General features: G+C 55.1%; 1 protein-coding gene across 1 annotated transcript in view; it reads right to left on the bottom strand.

Annotated features, from left to right (window-relative positions):
- Positions 1-16971, bottom strand: part of ADCY10 (adenylate cyclase 10) — a 41944-nt gene that overhangs the window by 7613 nt on the left and 17360 nt on the right. Inside the window, exons 14-25 of the mRNA XM_024551963.3 lie at positions 15611-15803; positions 15022-15108; positions 11780-12054; positions 10733-10869; positions 9987-10115; positions 8524-8802; positions 8090-8380; positions 5257-5326; positions 4761-4992; positions 2763-2870; positions 2120-2295; positions 1148-1304 (exon numbers count right to left, since the gene is read on the bottom strand). Of these exons, the coding sequence (XP_024407731.2) occupies positions 1148-1304; positions 2120-2295; positions 2763-2870; positions 4761-4992; positions 5257-5326; positions 8090-8380; positions 8524-8802; positions 9987-10115; positions 10733-10869; positions 11780-12054; positions 15022-15108; positions 15611-15803 (2134 nt within the window). The remainder of the gene's footprint in view (positions 1-1147; positions 1305-2119; positions 2296-2762; positions 2871-4760; positions 4993-5256; positions 5327-8089; positions 8381-8523; positions 8803-9986; positions 10116-10732; positions 10870-11779; positions 12055-15021; positions 15109-15610; positions 15804-16971) is intronic.

The raw sequence follows: 16971 nt of genomic DNA, 5'->3' as shown, positions 1-16971 counted from the left end.
CCTAACCAGGGACCGAACCCGAAACCCTGGCATGTGCCCCGCCTGGGAATCGAACCTGTGACCTTTCACTTCCCAGGACAATGCCCAACCCACTGAGCTACACCAGTCAGGGAAGTAATGTCTTGACCTCGTCTCCTGGAGTTTTCGTCATCTAATCAAAGACTTCCCAGTCTATGACCTAGACTAGTGGGTCTCCCAATGTGGTTGCTGGGACCTTCCAAGAAGGACACATGGAGGTCAAAGCTAGTTGCATAATTTCAAGGCGTTATATGTGTCAGGAAAAAATAGTGAAAGATGAAAATGGGCCAAAACAAAAAACCCCAACAACTCAGTGGGTGTCCCATCCAGCGCCTCACCATCGGTACCCCTGCCTTTCATTGTCTCTGGGCTGCAGGACAGCGCTGTGTGGCTGTCATAGAAAACTGGTAATGTGCTAAGTGATCCTTTTTCATAGAAATGTAAACGCTTCGGGGGAACCCACGTGATCATCGCCCTTGGACCAGAGGATGTCCGCATCCATGCAAACATGCAATTCTCTTTGGAACCCGTGCTTCCCTCAGGGAACAATCTGGTAAAATCTTTGGCGCGTGAGTGATGACTTAAGCTTTTTGAAAAGAGTTCTCCTTTACCACCTTCCTTTCCACCCTCACTTTCTCCCAGATATCAAGAAGACTTAGCAGGGGGCTGGGGGTTGGGGGGACGACGTGAGGGAGCGAGGGCAGGAGCAGAAAGAGACTCCGTCTCCTGCAAAACCAGCATCAGGATATCTGCAAAACCTACAACAGGCCACTCTTCTCACTGCATTTTTGGTTCGGAGAAATACAGCTTTTTTCCTATGAAAATGTTGATTATGTTAATATGTAATAGATTTACCGCTTTCAAGAATATTTTTAAATGTGTGGTTTTGGTTTTTTACCCAATGATATCAATAGACACAACCTACAGCAGTAAAAGCTGGCTGAGGCCCCGACAGCCACTGTGTGCGTAAGGGGCCCCGGGGGCCAACGTGTGGGAGGCCGCTGGCCGCAGGGCGGTCCAGCCGGGGCTTGCACTCCCTCCGCGGGCCCTCAGTCCCGACGGGCGTTCGCTAGGCTCTTCTCCCCAAACGAGGCGCAGACACTTGGAAGGCAGCTACAGCAGCCCCTACCTGGAGGTTGTCTTGCGTTTCCAGGGCAGCATTCATGCCCATCAGGGCTGCCAGGTAGGCGTAGTACTTGCAGTGAAAAAAGTAATTGAGGTGGTAGATCTTCCACAGCAAGGAGAAGCAGGTGGTTTGCTGGTAAAGCTCCGCCAGCTTCTTCTTCCTGTGAGAGAGAGTGTGCACAGGGGATGCGGGTCACAGAGGCAGGGGACGGCCCTGATGGGGCAGCGGGGCGCAGGTTCCAGGCCCGCTGCCTTTCCTAACAAGTGCATCGAGGTTCATGGAGCACATTTTCTCCGCTGCAAAACCGGGACCATAATACCGCCTGGGCAAGGGTGAATTAATTTACGTGCATCAGCCGTCCGGTCATTGGTATTTACATGAAACTACTTAAAAAGCACATTTTTGTCATTCAGCCACATGAGTCTGATGACAGCCTGGTAAGAAAGGGCCGAATAGTCGACCCCACTTCACAGACGCGGAAGGGGAGACTCAGAGAGGTTAAGTAATTAACTCAAAGTTACACAGCCAGAACGGCATGGTGCGGGGACCCACGGGGTCCACCTCCAGGCTGGCTCGTCCAGCGGTCCCTTCCTCCACTGGACGCTGCTCTCGGCAGCCAGGTGTTGGCTCAGTGGAGGTGCTGGCCGTTCCCAACAGCTGCATTCTGCAGTGGCCTCCCTCAGATCCACATGTGGAATCCGGACCCCCAAGAGTGCGGGTATCAACAGACCAGGCCTGTGGGGAGTGCTCAGCTCTGGGGGCGGGGCCTCCAGGATCGCGGTTAGTGCTCTTGTGAGAGACCCACAAAGCCCCCACCCCTGCCACTATGCGGGGACACAGAGAGAGGTCTGCTGCCCCCAGAGGGCCCCTGCTGAGTGTGCTGACCCCCTCCTCTGGGCTGCCCAGCCTCCAGAACTGCCTTGGGGTCTCTCCTCAGGGTGGTGAGAACCGTGCTCTGCCGGCCCCTCCCCTTACCCTGGTGGTGAGCTCTGTTTGGCCTGTTGATTCATGTAATAGAAGTATTTGTTTTTCTCAACACGGGTGTGGAAAAGCACAGAGACCATGTTGTAAGGAAAGGGCCGGTTGAGGAGCTTCAGGGCCTTCCTCAGCATCTTCTTGGCCAGCACCATCTGGCCCATGTTGAAACAGACCTGCAGGGAGAGGGGCGAAGCCACGGTTCTGGGCTTAGCGGGTGCGTCCCGCGACACGTCCTTCTGGAACATTCCTCAGAGATGGCAGTTCCGGGCCCAGGAGCAGCCCCTGGGCATCACGGGCAGGGTTGCCCGCTTGTGCGTGTGGAAGGAGGGTTGGATGACTAGCCTTTAGCACCTTTGGTGCATCCTCGACCTCTGAGAAACATCTACCCATTCGTGTCCATTTTGGGGGGCTGTTAGAAAAACATTTCATAAAGACGCCCAGATGAGGAAGATCTCGCTGCTGGCCAGGGCTGGTGAGGAGGTTTGAGTACCGGTGCCTGGGGTTCTCGAGTCTTGGATAGGATCTGGGGTGGGGGGTGGGGCTGGGGAGGATGTACAAAGTGCAGGGCTGGCATCTGTTGCTTCTGCGTGCAGCCCCAATGGCAAATCGCAGAATACGCACTCTTTTCGTGGGCTCTTACCTGACCTTTGAGGCTGTAGAAGGTGGCAGACTCAAAAATATGACTCTGAGACTTATTGTTCTTGAGAGTTTTCAGCAGCCTCTCCCCCTCGTTCAGGTAGGTGTATGCCTGCAGAGATCACAGCTGTGCAGTCAGCAGGGGTCAGGCCGGCAAGGCCCACCGCCCTGGGCTCCACCGAATGGCAAGAGCCAGAGATGCTCTGGGACCCCCACCACCTCTGCCCCGCCCCTGGTGAGAAAGGACCTCCCACCTCAGGACGGAAACTACAAGGGCAACACTCTGCGGAGGACACGGGCTGCCTTCACACCCACCCTGTCCACTCACTGTAGAGGGAGAATCTAGAAACCTCTCTGTTCCTCCCTCTGTTACGTCAGTCACTGTGCCTGGAACTTTTCTCAGGCCACTCCCACCTTCGACTGATGTCATCCCCAGCCTCCCTGCTTTCCAGCCCTGCGTTGGTGGCCCTGACGCATCCCCACACCCACAAGGAGCGGCTGGCCTCTGTGGTGGGGTGAGGTGGAACCCTTCCTGGGTCACCCCCAGGGCCATCTTTGGGAAATGGGGGAGGAGGGCAAGGCCCTGAGCACCCCTGCCTTCACCTCTAATCTCCTGGGGCGGTGTTACACAGGAGGGTCCGGGCGCGGGGACCACTGAGGCACAGTCCGACTCGAAGAGTAAAATAAGGGGAAGCCGCATCCCCAAGTGTTCAGCCCGAGGGACATGAACGGGGTGGGGGTGGAGGGAGACTGAGTCTGCGGCCAGCCTGGGCCTACCAGGTTTTCTCTGGCAGGAGACGGTGCCAATGGCACATTCTGGAGCCTCGCTCTGCGCTCAGCCTCCAGTCACCATCTGCCCGAGCATTTCGCTCCCTGCAGGTTTGGCAAGGGAGTCCGGGGCTCCCTGCACCGTTTCTTCCTGGGACTCCCTGGCCTTGCCTCTCCATGTCCCACACATGTGAGTAAAGTGTGCCAGGGAGACTTTAGTTCTTGACACAACTTCTTGAGAGAACTGGGGCTCGCTGACATGTGTAATGGTCTAAATTTAAAATTGTATGTCTGTCTAAGGTATGAGGGTGGGTTAGGCTGCTGTGAGAGACAGGAGCTGTAAAATACAGCCGGGATGGGGCGAAGGACTGCAGGCTGGGCTCCTGCTGGGGGCAGGGCGAGAAGATCTCCCTGAGGCGGGGTGGGGGGAGCACTTCCTCAGGGGAGCTCCTGGAAGGCGAGTCCAGCCAGCAGCTCCCTGGAAGGTGGCCTAAGGCCAAGCTCCTGAGAGAGCCGCAGCCGCCCCGGCCCGGCCCGACCCTCTGGGGGGGCGGGCCTGCAGCCAAGCGTCCTAAAGCCCTGGCGCACCTGCCTCGCAGGAACCCACTTGGCCTCCCTTAGCTCGGTGCCTCCCAGCGTGCCCCCCCCCGGCTCCCCCCGTCCCCCCTGTGTGCCGAGACCCTGAGCATCCACAGGGTTGTCGTGTCATCCTGAAGAAACGTGCACCAGGGCGTTGGCAGGCAGAGGGCGCGCGTGAGAGCCCAGCGCAGAAGACCCAAGCGGGCGAGCCTCCTTGGAGGCCGCAGCGCTAAGATTGGCACCTATCCAGAGACCTGCCGGTGTCGGGGAGGACAGAGAGCAGAGGCCATGTGACGCTGCTGAGGAAGACTCCGGGGGGACTGGAGCACCGACGCCAAGCGTCCTCTCTGCATCGTTTTGGGGATGACCTATGTGCCCCACCCCCTGCCCTCCGCCCTCCATACAGGTAGACCATTCACGGCAAGTCTCTACAGGTGGCAGTATTTTCAATGACGTGGAATGCTATTTGCAATTTGTTCAAACTCTTTTTCTCAATCTCAGGTCCTTTCCTTTCCGAGCAATCCGATTTTCAAAGGAAAGGGGTGCTGGCAGGAAGCGAGGGCCGGAGGGAGTAGAAGGCACACTGGGGCTCCCCTCTGGGCCGGCCTCGAAGGCGTCTCAAGGCGGGGAGGAGAGCCGGGCAGAAACGGCTTACCATGTAGTTGTCCTTCAAGATAAGGTAGGCTGAGGCCGTCTCCAGGAAGTAGTACAAGGCCTTATTGTTTTCCCCCAGAGCCAGGAAGTGGTGGGCCAGGGGAATGACGACCACCTCCAGGACCTCCTCGCACTGGCACGACTCCAGTGGGATGATGTCCTCCTGCGACGGGCTCATTTTGGTTATGATGACGTCGAAGAAGCTCAAGATCTTTTCTCGTATTTCCTCGGAACTGCCGGAACGCAGAAATAAACAGGAGTGATGATGGGCAGACACAGCATAGCTTTTGGCATGAAAACGTCTTTAAAGACGAAGAAAAGAGCAAGACACACAACCTAACGTAGATGCCACCGACCACACTCCCACACACACCCTGGACGACTTTCTGCTTGTGCCCGAGGGCCAGAGGCGCTGGCCAGACCGGTGATTCTAGCCGTCTTCGGAACTGAGAGACAAGAGTGTGTCTCTGCCCCTCGGCCGTCATACGTGCCTGTACCTGGGATTTTCCGGGAATATCTCAGGCTTTCTCAGAATCTCTATTCTGGAAAAGTTGATCTCTTCTCCAACTAGAAAATAAACAAACAAGTTAAATGGGTCATTGAAATATTCTGTCCGGCACCAATGTCTGGTGTTCAGTGAGGAAGGGCAGAGAACCTTGGATTTAAAACCTTCAGTCTAATCCTTACCTCAGTGTGTCACAAAATTCCATAATGACCCTAAAATAGAAAACAAATGAGGGTGGTGCCCCCTGGCCACCCCTCCAGGGAGGGAGAAGGAGGACTCTGGCGTGGGGAAGGGACTTGTCCCTCACCCCCTGTCTGTTAGTGATGGAGACGGGGCCAGAGCCTCGGTCCCCTGGCTGCGAGTGAACGCATCACTGCGCAGATTGGTCACTTTGCAAAGGGATGGTTTACGTGCCTCGTTACCACCTTCTCCCAGAAGGGCCTCTGTGCCCATACTCCCGCAGAATGACCGACCGCCCATCGACCGCCACACAGGCCCGGCCCGGTGTCCTCACCGGGTGGCAGAAGGACTGAATCGCCCTCCACCATCCACCCCGAGCTGCCACCTAGTGCATCTTGAGGGACTGGGAGCTGAAGACATTGATTAGGCCTCCACCCTCCTACTAACACCGCTCCTGTCAGGGTTCCCTGTGGCTACCACGTTGCTAAATCCAAAGGCTATGTCTCTGTAACCCTTTTGATAGGAATGCCTGGTCCCTAACTGGCCTCCGTGACACCTCTCCTCAGGGCCTTCCCTCCCTGGCTCCCACTCCTCTGCCAACATTCCGAATTCTGGGAAGCCTCAGTTTCGTCCTGAACTCCCTTCTCCATCCGGATTTTTTCCTTGGGAATTTCATCTTCCCTTGACTTTAAGTTCCATCTGGATGCCCATGACTTTCGGTTGTTTACATAGAAGGCCTGCCCTGTACCCTTGACCTTGGATCTGTGAACCTACCCTCACATCCTCGACCTCACTCCCAGGGGCAGCCATGGGCCCTCGAGGGGGAGGAAGGCCCCGTCTTCTCTATGCTCGAGCTGAGTCTCAGGAACATACCCAACTGAGGCTGAGATGACGCAGGCAGCAGCCACCTTGGGGGCTCCGGAACCTCTCAGGTTCTCACCGGAGAAGTCCCTTCCCAAATCCTGGCCCTCTCCTCGCCCTTCCTCATGTGTATGTCTCCGATCTGCAGGAAGGCTCCAAGATTGGAACTGATTCTTGGCTATTTTCTTTGTGAATCTGGTTATCCGTCTATTCACCTTCCTTTGGTTTGCAGCACCCATGGCATTTTAATGCTTGCTACAAACTTCGGGGTCCACATCATGTTACATACACACTGCTTTTATAACAATAATTAAAAATGCATTTCCAATTTTTCAAAGCTGTAATGCATGAGGGGAGATGCAAGAAATACCAGTAATAAGCACTAAGACTCAGCTACAAGGACAATACGTCCCCTTGACACCTTCCCTGCCCCAACGAGATGAGACTACAGCTCGTGTCTCATCATCTTTGTGCCCAAGAGGGACTGGAAACCCTCACAGACAGACCCTATATATATACTCAAAGGCTCTCAGCCAGATTTCTCTTTTATAAAAAGGGAGGTTGGCCAGGGTGAGTGCAGTAGCAATGGTAGGTGTGGACCACAGCACAAGGCTGCTTCCTCTCTGATCAAGTCCTGGCAGAGGACGGAACGGGAGCCGCCCGCCGCCCCCCCTCACAGAGTGACCCCGCAGTGGCCCCCGTGCACTGCTGCCGCTCTCCTCGGCCGGGACCCCCCGCAAAGCCAGCCCAGTACATGGGGAACCGCAGGCGTAAGGTGCACAGCATGAGCCTGGCAACTAACTGACCTGGGACTGAAGAGACTCTGTCACCTGTTCTACGGCATCGCACAAGTTCTTCAATCTTCCAGAACCTCAATTTCCTCATGTACAAAGTGAAAATAACCTTCTACTTTCAAGGGTTGGTATGCAGATCAAATGGCAATGTGTGTAAAACAGAGAATGAATAAGGATTTCTCTTGTACCTTCTGTGTGCCAGCCACTTGAGGCACATAAATTTCTCCCCAATTTTTAATAGCCTTGTAATATGCACTCCTCGACTTGTAGCCTCTGCCTCCCCAAGCAGCTTCGGCTGCAATCCCCAAGGCCATCGGCCAGGGCTGCCCACAAGCAAGGGCAGGAGTCGGTGTGGCTGTCCCATGTCTGCCGTCCTTCAGGCCCTTCAGGATTAAGTCCCTGGGCCCTTGAATCCCGCACCCCTGAGTCCTCCACTGGGTTTTCCCAGATCGCTTGGCTGGAGGCTTATGTTGCCAGTTTGGAACTTCGTGACTTTTGCTTCATGGGTGGCCTTGGATTCCTGCCCTGAGCCTGGCACCTGTTCCCGGGGGCCCTGACCTGCTTGGCCCTGCACAATTCTCTCCCACGCATGTCCTCCTTCTGCCAAGCCTCGCGTCCAACTAGACCGACAAAGCAACATTCTCATCTCCTCAAGGACCTTGGTCTTGCTCCCACTTCACCATGTCAGACCCCAGCCCCTGTGCCTGGTGGGAATTCAGCTGGGTCTGTTTGACCCCTTTGGACGGTTCACTGTGAACAGTGGCCACACCCCATTTGGCCAGAACCTTTATCCCCAAACCCCCACTGACCGTCTTATGGAGAGACCGCTTCTGCTGGACTCCACCACATGGAGACCCCAGCCCTTCCTTGCCCGCCGGCTCTGCTGCTCAAGTCTCATCCCTCCCTGTGCCCAAGGCCTCGGGGGACTTGAAACTGAAACCCTCGCCCCACAGGAACGGTTAGGACTAATTATGAAAGAAGAACATTTACGTTTGAGCTCCTGAAAGTTAGCCATCTTCCTGATGGAGTCCATGTCCAAAGAGTTGAGCCGAATGTCCACCATGAAGTGGTGGCAGGGGATGAAGTCCCCGCCGTGGCAGTAGTCGCACTTGTGGGCCCTGTCTTCTAAGAAGCGGGCGCACTTCAAGTGCATGTCCGTCTTCTGGTCCTTCAGCCACAGCTCGTAGGCGGTCTTCTGCATCATCGGCATGCAGAACCGAATGATGTGGCACTCGATGACCTCGTTCTCCAGTTCTCGGAGCTCCTCGTCCACCTGGTGGGCTGGAGAGGACAGACGGGGCTCCTCAGCTGGGGGCGGGGGCTGGGGGCAGGGACCAGCTCCTGCTGCTCAACGCGGATCAGCTCTTCGAGTGAGCTGTGCCCTCACCGAAGGGGGAGTGCGGGTCCCTTCCAGCCCTACTCACCCATTCCTTCAGTGGGCTTCAGAGACAGGGAGCGAAAATTCACCTCGAACGAGGCGGTGTTCTGCTCCAGAGACTTCTGGAGCTCCTTGCCATTCCGGAAGCAGTCGAAGATGTTGCACGCCACGAGGGCGGCCAGGGCCTTGATCATCATCTTCATGTTCCAGCAAGGGAGGACCTCGAACAGCAGCTCGGTGGTGAAGGTCAGGCCGATAATGGCCGCGCATCTCACCAGCATCTGGTGGGAGAGGCTCATGCTGTCCAGCTGGACCAGAGAGATTTCTGCGGGTGCAAAGCCACACAGCAGGGAACCGGTCACTGTCTTTATCAGACGCATCCTGGAGACGGACAGCTGCCTGCCCTAGGGCTCTTCTTCACAGAAACTTGGCCAAGTGAAGCCAAAGGAAGGCTTTGCTCAGCACCTGCTTCCCAGAAAGTGCTCGTGCTGAGCGTGCCAGACATGCAGGTGCCGCGATCCACAGCTGTGCACAGCACCAAGGCCAGACAAAAACAAGGCCGCGGTCAAGGTGCTCTGAAGTTGCGTGAAAGCGCAACAGGGTCCTGGAGGAGAGGAGAGGCTGCGGGGGCCTCAGTGGCCGGGAGGAGCTGGGCCTGCCGTCCACGTCCCATGCCAACCCCTCTAGCTGCTCCTTTTCTGTCTTCCTCCCTGGAGACTCTTTCTCCTGGACCCTCCCAGCTGTCAGCCTGCCCGCGACCTCCCCTGGAGCTTCCTTTATCCTAGTGACAGCCCGTTAGCCCCTCTGTGCTCAGGACCAAGCGTCAGAGGGCCCCCCCAGCACCAATCCCAATTCCTCCTCTAAGCTCTGTGTCATAGCTCCCGTGGCCCCTGGCTTCTTGACCAGAATGCCATTAGGGACGAAATGAGCACTTCTCAGCTTGTCCACAGAACACTCTAGAAGCCAAGCCAGTCCACCTTGCTTTGTCCATAAACACAGTGAATGAAAACACAGAAGGGAGCCTGAGGCCTCCTCGGTCATCCTTTCAAATATTGGAAGTTCTTCATAGATGGCAGGAATGGGGGCTGAATGCGGACAAGAATGTGGCTTGAAAGCTGTTTTTCTTTAAAAGAATAATGATACATCTCTGACATAAATTCCCTTCTTTGTCATTTCTTATAAAAGTAGATGGCAGAAAAAGTTTCAGTATTCCATTTTCTCTCCCGTTACTTGGTTTTGGTTTAATTGAAAACGTACTGTACCTCGTTTTTTTCCGCAATTGAAGAAAACCTTGTTCAAATCAGACCCCACCACATGCACAGGGGAAGGTGGCTCCTAATCGGAAGCAGAAAAGCCCAGCCTCCCGGGAGCCTCCCCTGGCCAGAGCAACACAAAACAAGCAACCCCAGGGGTCACGACCTTCCTTTCTCCTTCTTAGACATTGGTCCCAATGGAAGCAACGGGGCATCTAGACCCTGGACAATGAACACCGGGTCAGGCTCTCTGTACCTTTTAATGACGCTGGCGGAGACAGGTTTTTCAACCTGACGCCTCTGGCGAGCTTGCAGATTTCTTCGCTTCCCTCTTCGCCACTGAGAGTAAATTTCTTTAATTCCTCTGTTGGCTTAGCGACGTTCTCTGTCGGGAGACAATCGGGAAGAAAAGCGCACAGTCCGTGGTCTGGCATTATCTGGGTTTTCCAGTAAACTGGGAGGTGGGTCTCACGCGAGGAAGAGCAGGCAGAGAGGCGTGCTGGCTCCCCAAAGAGTCAGGAATACAGTGTTTTAAGTCAAACTGATCTATGAAAATCTAAATTTACTCAAAAGACATTTTGTTCCCCCCTCCAAAAAATAAACAAACAAACAAAATGAATGGAAGTCTTCCATAGTACATGCAGTTTTATGAAAATTAGGTTCAAAATACCTGATAGCATATAACGACACACACTTTCACGCATGTTCCGATGCCCACACTCCAATGCAAACGCACTCACGGGGAGGGGTCCGCTGCGCATGATGTGGTAAGCCTCAGAAAGGGACATCGGAAATGGCGAAGTTCGGATAGCAAACCTGCCCAGTCTTGCCGTCTCCCGGTACTCCAAAATGCCACGCTCTCTCACTATCTGGGGTGTCAGGTCCCACAGTCTCTGACCCCCCCCAAGGCCCTCTGACCCGGATGGGAAGCAGCCCACGGAAAAGCCCATCCAGCTGCCACTCTGCAGAAGCCAGAGAGAGGGCTGTGCTGTGGGCACTCACTGAACAGGTTCTTCCAGGTCACGTTGGCCTTTTCCTCGGACTCCACTGGCTGGAAAACAAGCACCCTGTGCAGGTCCAGGTTCTTGAGCAGCTCTTCACAGTAAAAGGGGATCCCACAGCTCCCCTCCACCAGGTACCTGTCGGGAGGGCAAGGCGGCCTGTTTACCTGGAAGAGCCGCCTTTCGGGAAGGAGAACTGCTTGAGTCTTCTCGATGACCGGAAACTAACCTCTTCTCATTCTGCACAGGTTTCAGCTCATTTTCCATGTTCAGGGATTGCTCTTTTTTTCCTTTTCTTTCTTTCATTTTTCTAATTACATAAACCATTTAGATCTTTCCAAAGCCAGAACTATATAATGAGGCACATTCTCATTCTTGCTTCCCTTCCTCACCTAATAAGTGACCATTTAAATTTTCCAGTTTGTACTTTAAATGTGTCTTCCAGAAGCTAGGCAACCCCATTAGAGAGAATCGAGGCAGATACCAGGTGGGCTGTGAGCAGCCAGCTAAGGGAGAGGTGCTGCTTCAGGGGGTCCCATCCAGCCCAGGATGGGGTGACTGAGCAGCTCCCGAGGCACTGACTGGATGGCCAGCCTTTAATATGTGCAGACAGACACGCTGATGCCAGGCCACACCATTACCCGTGGACAGACACACTGACACCAGGCCACGCCACGGCCACCGCCTGCTGAGCAGGACCATGCTCAGTTGCAGGTTGTGGTCTTCCGTGTTCACCACTTCACCTTCCACATCACTGGCTCACACAGCGTCCCGACTGAGAACTGGTTAGAGTGCCCAGCATGAGGGAAGGAAGGGAAGCAAAGCGGAAGTCACCAAGCAGTCTGAGCAGGCATAACCGAGACCATGGCCAAGAGAAGGAGAGCAGCATCCCTCCCACACCCAGCCTGAGAAATGGCCCCGTGGGAAGACGGGCCCAGCAAGAATCCTGAAAGAGGCACTTAAGCCACAACGTAAGGAATCTGGTGAGGCCTGGACCTGGGCGGTGGACGCAGACTTCAAGCCTTGTGGACAGAAGCAGGTTACTCACAAGTCCAGGTCTTTGGGGATGCCCTTGACGTTGAGGTCCAGGCAGACCTTGTTGCGGATGTCGCTGGGCTGCACAGCGCCGAGGGTGATGTAGGTGGTGTTCCTGTTCTTTATTATGGTGCTGGCAGACTGGCAGGGTGCGTCGGGGAATGGGGACAGGGACATGATGATGAAGATGGGGAGGGTCTCTATCAGCTTCTCCAGAAAGGCCCAGGAGGCCGGGTCAACAAACTGGCCCTCGTCGATGATGAAAATAATCCTTTCCTGTTTCACAGTCTGGACAAGGTACGGAAAGAGAAAGAAAACTGCTGTGGGATGTGGGGGTTGCGTACCCGTGGGGGTCTGCCTGTGCATCCATGGGGCGTGTGGGTTGGCATTAAATATTTGCCTCCCAGGAAACCCGTGTTAATTAAATTCCCCCGGCTTGGAATTTGGGGCAACCTGACAGAGCTGGCGGGAATGGACTCTTACTCGGTCAGATCTGTGTGCAAAGAGAATGCAAATTTGTAGGACAGATGGGATTGTGGCCACGCAAATCACCATTACATACGATAATGGATGCTTATTACATGTCATTAAAAATTTTTTTAAAAAATATTTATTTACTTTCAGAGAGAGGGAAAGAGAGGGAGAAAGAGAGGAAGAGAAACATCAATGTGTGAGAGAAACATTGATCAGTTGCCTCTCATGCGCCCCCTACTGGGGACCTGGCCTGCAATCCAGGCATGTGCCATGACTGGGAATTGAACCTGCGACCTTTCAGTTGGCAGGCTGGCGCTCCATCCACAGAGCCACACCAGCCAGGGCTGCTACATGTCCTTTTAATCTGTTGGCAGATGGAGGCCTCCTGGGGAGAGCTAGGTACCATTATTCACCCAGTGCTTATCCGGCACAGAGGGACAGGGCAGCACTGGGCTGGGCTGGGGACAACGGGGCTCAAGGAGGCAGACCCAGACCCCGCCCGCGGTACCTCTGGTGTCTGTTACACTTAAAACAGGCCCTGCGTCCCTTTTCTTGTGTACACTGCCCGTCCCCGCCGGGTCTGAATTATTATTCACTCCTTAAGCATCGATGGCGCCTCCATGAGGGTCAGGTGCTGTGTAGGTGCTGGGGCACAGTGTCCTTGCACCTCAGAGTCGGCCCTTGCCCAGCAGGGCCGCCTGCCACGTGCGAGGTATGTGCCGGACTGACCTGTCCACCGCCACTGCTCCAGGCTGGGTTCGCCTCCCTCTGGGTCCCTCAGAGGAGAGGCTGGGTTACCCATTCCTTCCCTCTGTGTTTTTATAAAGACAAGCAGCAAAGGCTACTTTAAAACATCAGCTCTCCTAAGGCCATTGTTACAAAGTATCACAACCTGCCTCGTCACATACGTGTAGTAAGTTTTCCCTGACAGCCCCATTGTGTTACCAGGAAGTCGGCTCTTCCTGGACGCCGAGAGCACTGTCACTGATGGTACGGTCAGTGTCATTTGTGAGCGGAGGAGAGTGAAGCAGGAAGAAAAAATGCACCAACTCCACAGCCTGCCGCTGGCTCCAGTCTCGTGGCATTTAAAACGAGGAGAGGGAAGTGGACGTGCTTGAGCGTGAGTAAGAGCCCACATGTGTGTGGTGCTCGCATGGCCCCCAGCTCTGTGTGACGCTCTTCACACAGCTGAGCTTGTTTAACCCTCCTGACTCTCAGGGAGGTGGTGAGTACAAGTGAGTCTCTTTGCTGAGAAAATTTGGTCACAAACGGGCTGCGAAACCCACCCAGGTCACGCAGGGAGCCACGATCCAAAGACTCGTCACAGCCTGTAGCCCAGCTGTAGGCCGGCTCCCAAACTGCATGTTGTGTGCATTAGAGCTGACGGAGAAGCTTTCAAACAAGAGCAAAGCGCTAAACAGGCCCCTAAGCCCACCCCTAGCCCTTCTGAAGCACCAGGCATAGGGCTCCTGGATCTGCGTTTTCTGAGCAGCTTCCTGGACACTTGTGATGCGCAGGGCCCGGGGCCTGGCACTCCAGAACTGCCCACGCTGCCTTTCTCGTCTGCCTGAGCAGAGAAGGGGGATGTCGCATTGTGACCCTGATGCAGCGCCACACTCATTACACGCCCGTGGTCACTTGTCATGTGCAGGACACAGCGCTGGTCCACGGTGACACAGACATGGGCGAGAGACTCCCTGTCCTTCGAACCTCACAAATACAGTCGGAAATGTGCTTGAAGTGCTACAGATGCAGGTGGAGGAGGGGTTAGTCATGCCCAGCGATTTGGGGAGTCCTCACCAAAGAGGTGACGTCAAAGGGCAAGGAGCATTTCTCCAGGACAAAAAGAAAATCTCATGGCCTTTCTCTCTTTAGCAAGGGGAATTATCAGACAGGAGGAAGTATAGGTGCGGTGGTTTGCGTGCACCCTGGCAGTTACACGAGGCTGAACTGGGTGAAGGAGTGTGGGGCGCATGGGTTGGTGGGAAAGCTACGACAGAGGTCCAGAAGGAGATGGAGCGTGAGTGACAGTGGGCAGCAGAGGATGGGCGATTCCAGGGACCGCCCAAGGGAGAAACAGGAGGGCCTGGCACGGGAGGAGACATGGAGACGTGGCAACTGCTGGGGAGGGGAGCAGAGAGAACTATAAATGGCGCACGAGTGAATTTGCCATCACCTAAATCTAGGGTCAGGGTCAGAACAAGCAAGAAAGGGCACTGGTGTGGGGAAAAATAAAAGCACTATCGGACACTGGAGTGAGTGGGAGTTCCTGCGCGCACAGGGGACATGCGGCTCCTGGACACGGGGCTCCACCGCTCCTCAGAGAGCAGGAACATCGCCCTGCAGAGGGAGCTGACTTTGGCTGTTTCCTTTAAGCCCTCCAGCCCTGTGAGCCGGCTGCCACAGTTGCCCATTTTGTAGGTGATACAACGGAAGCACAGACAGGTTAGGTCACCTGCTCAAGGTTACCCAGGTGGCAAGGGACAGGCCCACGGGTTCCAGCTTGGGAGTCTGACCACAGAGCCCACATGCACAGCCCTTAGATGTGTGGCATCTCATACATAGGGTGGTTTTCATGGGACGCACACTCCCAGGAGGCACGTCAAGGGACTCCGTTCAGGGTTAGCTATGTCCTGCACAGACTCTCAGCTCGGGAGTTGGAGGGTGGAGGAGAGTAAAACACTGCCGGGGTGGAGCCTGGACCCCTGAGGCCGTGTGGCTCTGGGATGAGACGCCCATGCTTCCTCCCCCATTACTTGGCCTGTGGATGGACATTCTTACTTTCTCCAAGATCTTCATAAACAGGGCCTCCAGCTGCTTTTGCTTTTTCGAGATGCTCATCTTGGAGACCTCTCGTGAAATCGGGAACTGTGGGGAGAGTAAGGAGAGTATCAAGTACGGGAAGACAGCCAAGAGAGCTGCTTAGCTGTGGGCCTGCTCTGTGCCCTAAGCCCCCACATGTCAGATAACCCAGAAAGTCCTTCCCGGCTCTACTCCCCTCTGTCACGGAATCTAATAAAGACAGGGAGGGGCAGGGCACACTCTGTCTCTGCACTGGCTGTCACCCGTGGAGCAGAGGGACTCTGGGCTACAGGCTAGCGGGTATCACGCAGCGATGAGGGAAAGGTGAGGACAAATGAGCCAGCAGGTGGCACTTGGCATGATATTTCTCGACACCTTCAGTAGGTCTCAGGAAAGGAGCGCTCACTGGAGGAAGGTTGGGAGGCCTTTCCTCACCACACAGACCCTCCAGGTGAGAAAAGCAAAGGACCCTGAGGGTGAGGAGGCGCCGAGGCACAAAGTGTCAGGGCGCACCGGCCGCGCCTGTCCCGGCGCTGTTTCTTGCAGAAGTGTAGCACTGGGCAGCTACCTGGACGTGGAAGATGTCGTTAAAAATGCAGTGGAACTTCTCATCCAGCAGCGCCTTGACTTTATTCTGCAGGTTGCTCTGTCGTTCTTTGTAGTGTTTGCAGGTGTCCAGGCCTAGGACGTTGGCCATGAGTATTTGGATGGTATAAAAATTTTGGTGGTAGCTGACCTTAGTCAGTGCAATAGCAATGGTCCTGTGACAAGAAAGCCAAGGATCAGCAGGGCACAGAGAGAGGAACCGCAAGAGAGTTCCTAAATATATTTTTTGAAAGTAACAGAGGTGGAAGGGAAGCTCTGACTCTTCCCGTGCAGCTGTTATAGCAGAAACTCCCCCACTCGATGTGGAAACCCTTCTTCATTCCCACTTCCCATACACAGCCTTGCTCCCTGGGGATCAGAAGCTGTGACAGCTCACCTAGCTGTCACTTCCTCCCCCTCCCGGCCACCTCCACCTTGCTGCGGGCCCTCCGTGCTGCCGAACGACAAGCCCCTACCCCTGCCTGGCGTCCCCACACCGAGTGTGTTGCCTTCACAGGGCTGATGTATTGAGAGAGGTGAAATCTTCTCTCCTGTTACAATTTTTCAGGGGCTCCCGTTCCCTAAAGGAGTCAGTTTGGACTCCTTTATGTGGCATACGAGACTTTCTAAGGCCTCACGGTGTCATTTCTGGCCACTCTCTGCCCAGCAGCCTGCCTTCCACCCCCCGCAATCAGTATACCCACACCTGCAGACTCTCTCCAGGCCACGGCTATGGCTGCCTCCCCAGCCTGGGGCGTTACCACGCCTGTCTCACAGTGCCCCCCACCTGTCCACCTCAGTTCAGGGGCAGCCTCCTGTGACCTTCCCTGATGCCCCAAGGTCGGTCACACACCCTCTCTATCGGCTGCCTCTGCGCATGCCTCTGTCGCTGTCCTTGCCACCTTCCATTTCTGCTGTCCCCTCTCTCTTCTGCAAGAGCTCCTTCAGGGCAGGAATCAGATATTCTTCATCTGGATACAAAGACTATCTGGAGGGGTGACTCATGTCCTTCCCCAACCCCCTCAAATCCGTATGTTATAGCCTTAGCCCCCAGGACCGCAGAATGGGACCTTCTTTGGGAGCAGGCTCACTGTAGATGTATTGAAGCTAAGGTGAGGGGCAGGGCGGGACCCTAATCCAATATGACAGTGTCTTTATAAGGGGAAGTTTGGACAACACCCAGGGAGAACACCATGTGAGGAAAGGCAGAGATTGGGGTGATGCTTCTGCATGCCGGGGAGCATCCGGTGTGGCCAGCAAAGTCCCAGAAGCAAGGGGAAAGGCCCAGAGCAGGTTGTCCCTCGCGGCTGTCAGAAGGAACCCACCCTGCGAACACTGTGTTCT

The sequence above is a fragment of the Desmodus rotundus genome, chromosome 12, assembly GCF_022682495.2.
Source record: "Desmodus rotundus isolate HL8 chromosome 12, HLdesRot8A.1, whole genome shotgun sequence".
Classification (NCBI taxonomy): Eukaryota; Metazoa; Chordata; class Mammalia; order Chiroptera; family Phyllostomidae; genus Desmodus; species Desmodus rotundus.
Note: the sequence above shows the minus strand (reverse complement) of the source record. Positions and strands in the feature narration are given on the sequence as shown.